We start from the raw sequence: 2716 nt of genomic DNA on the forward strand, positions 1-2716 counted from the left end.
CCGCTCGGCTGGCCCACCCCGGCCGGGCCTGCCCTCCCGCGCCCCGGGCCCTCGCCCGGGCGCCCGCCTTCCCCTCGCCTTCGGGATCACCTGTGGCCGCCGGTCGCTTTTCTGCACGCAGCGCCCCGCGGAACGCGTCTCTGACCACTTTCTCCCCCCACTCAGTGGGGCAAGAGGCTCGCAACCCGACGCCACTCTCCTGCTGGCTTCCCGGAGCCCTTGGGGGCGATGAATGCGCCAGCTCGTTGGTGGAAAAGACAGGTTTGATCTGGGGAGCTACGGTCACCCTCATTTCCTAGAGCGCCCCAGCTCTAATCGGAAGGTACGGCCCCCTCCTGGGCCGTGAAGAACGAAGCCACTGGGACGGTCTGGGGAGTGAAGTAAGCTCCTCCGAAGTCTTTCTGGAGAGACTCGGCCTGGGCAGGGGAACTCCGCCCACCCCACGCTTGGCAACCCTTGGATATTGGCAGTTATACCAATAACCAAGGTCCTGGTCTACACCTGTTCCCCCGACCCCCTTCCCCGCGTCCAAGACCACTGATAACCTGCAAGGAGAGCCGGAAATTGTACGTGAATCACCTAAATGAACTCCAGTTGCCAGCTGATTTGAGCCGCTCAATTCCCAGGCTCTTCCTTATCTCTCCAGAGAACCCATCTACAAGTAGGAAAAGCTATCGTTTTCATACCCTAGAAATGAAACATTGTGGCATTTTTGACAGAAAATAAAGACCTCTAAAGGTGAACTTTGTACATTTTAACATGCAACTGAGACTTAATTCCCTCTAAACTTTGAAGCTTACTTCTTTTTACTGTCCTTATGGAACTGTAAATCATGACGTTATTATTTTACAGATCAATCTCTTTACGATGAATTTCAGATGCTACGTACCCAGAATCTGCATTAAAACTTTGGTCAGGGAGTCTATAGTACCGAGCATAACAGAAAAAATTCTGAAAAGCCAAGTTTGCGTACCTATTGCGGTTCCTTCACGAAATTTCATGCTGCTTTATTTTCTGTTGGTCTGTTTCCACTCACAACTTAAAAATCAGATGGCTATTAGCTGTTGCATTCATGATGATTAAACAAGGATAATTCTAGCATATTTTTTTCTCCATGTGAGTTGCTCTTGCCCCTGAGTTGGGCCACAATTTAAAACACAAGCAGATAATCAGCACTGTAGAAAACAAGGATTCATACAACACTCCCTCCCCAGCCCCCTTTCAAGGCAAAATTGAGGCTTCCAAGCATTTATACAGCGCTCTGATTTAGAAGGTCAATAAAGTTCATTGTCCTTCAGTCAAGCCATGGCTTTATAAAAGTTTGATTTCAGATACATTCATTCTAATACAGTTTTTTTCTTTTAGATTTTTTTCCCCCAAATAAAACTACAAAGAAAATAAATTGTAAAAATGTGAACCCAAGACCTACCCATGTTAACTCAGCTGTTCAGCCATAGCGAAGTGGACAGGAGTTTCAAATGAATCAACCATACCCACTGTAATGTTTACAATTATGAAATTAAATCACACCATGTTCCTATGATGCAACTATATCTCCCAATGAGGCAACGCCCCTCAGTTACACTGACACCATCATTCAAATTTGGTTCTTGATTTCCCTTGTGTTAGCGACTAATGCCAAACTATCCTATAAGCAGGTCCCAGGTACAATTTTCTTTCTTTTGTATCGTTAAAGGATGGAAAACCATTGGAGATTGCATCCTCGTAAGTATGTTCTTCCATACTCAATGCAAATGAACCCAGATATACAACTCCGAGAATTCACAATGCTACTTTAAAACAGTATCCTGCTTTAGAAAACAATGTTTTCAAAATAACCAAATCTGTTAGCTCTAGCCTGCCTGTCAGACATCTGACTCCAAGGTGAATAGTCTGACATCACTAGTAATCAGTATTTAATTCCAGATCATTTCAAATGAAATCAGTCATTGGGAACAACATGTAATGTGACATCTGCTCCTGTAGTTACAAGTAGAATCATTCATTCTATAGATATGTCCCCAATAGAAATATAATCTCAAGTACTTACCTGAAATATTTACACATTTATTCAACAAAGACATTTCCAGAATAATGTAATACTGACCTTGCCCTTTAGTGATGTATTTCATTCACTTCCTACAACTAATGAGCAACAGAATTTCAGATATGAAGTCCTAACCTTCCAATGTAGCTAGATGCTATTTGTAATACATGCCTCTATTAAATGTCTTCAGCTTTTAACCCAGGTTATATTACTGTTCTTTATCTTAACACAAAGCTCTTTGAGAATAAAAACTAGAGGCTGCTTTTTTTTTTTAACCACTCAAAATCCACATTTTCTATGACATTATAAGGTCCCAACCAAACAGATCAGTCAGGAGTAAAAGGGAACATCTCCCATATTGAAGGGACATCTCCCTTCAGTAATACCAAATTGGAGCCATAAATGATACATTTTAGCACAAACTTTTACCCACTGTATATTAAAATACAATCATGTAAAAAGTGGGCATGGTGGCACATGCCTGTAATCCCAGCACTTTGAGAGGTCAAGGCAGGTGGATCACTTGAGGTCAGGAGTTCAAGACCAGCCTGGGCAACATGGTGAAACCCCCATCTCTGCAAAAATACAAAAATAAGCCAGGCGTGGTGGTGCATGCCTGTAATCCCAGCTACTACTCGCGAGGCTAAGGCATAAGAATTGCTTGAACCC

At 43.3% G+C, this 2716-nt stretch overlaps 1 protein-coding gene across 1 annotated transcript in view; it reads right to left on the reverse strand.

Annotated features, from left to right (window-relative positions):
* Positions 1-1068, reverse strand: part of RORA (RAR related orphan receptor A) — a 98686-nt gene extending 97618 nt beyond the window's left edge. Inside the window, exon 1 of the mRNA XM_017864561.1 lies at positions 91-1068. Coding sequence (XP_017720050.1) covers positions 91-292 — 202 coding nt within the window. The 5' untranslated portion in view covers positions 293-1068. The remainder of the gene's footprint in view (positions 1-90) is intronic.
* Between the last annotated feature and the right edge of the window lie 1648 nt (positions 1069-2716).

Source organism: Rhinopithecus bieti, unplaced genomic scaffold, assembly GCF_001698545.2.
Source record: "Rhinopithecus bieti isolate Rb0 unplaced genomic scaffold, ASM169854v2 scaffold_2723, whole genome shotgun sequence".
Classification (NCBI taxonomy): Eukaryota; Metazoa; Chordata; class Mammalia; order Primates; family Cercopithecidae; genus Rhinopithecus; species Rhinopithecus bieti.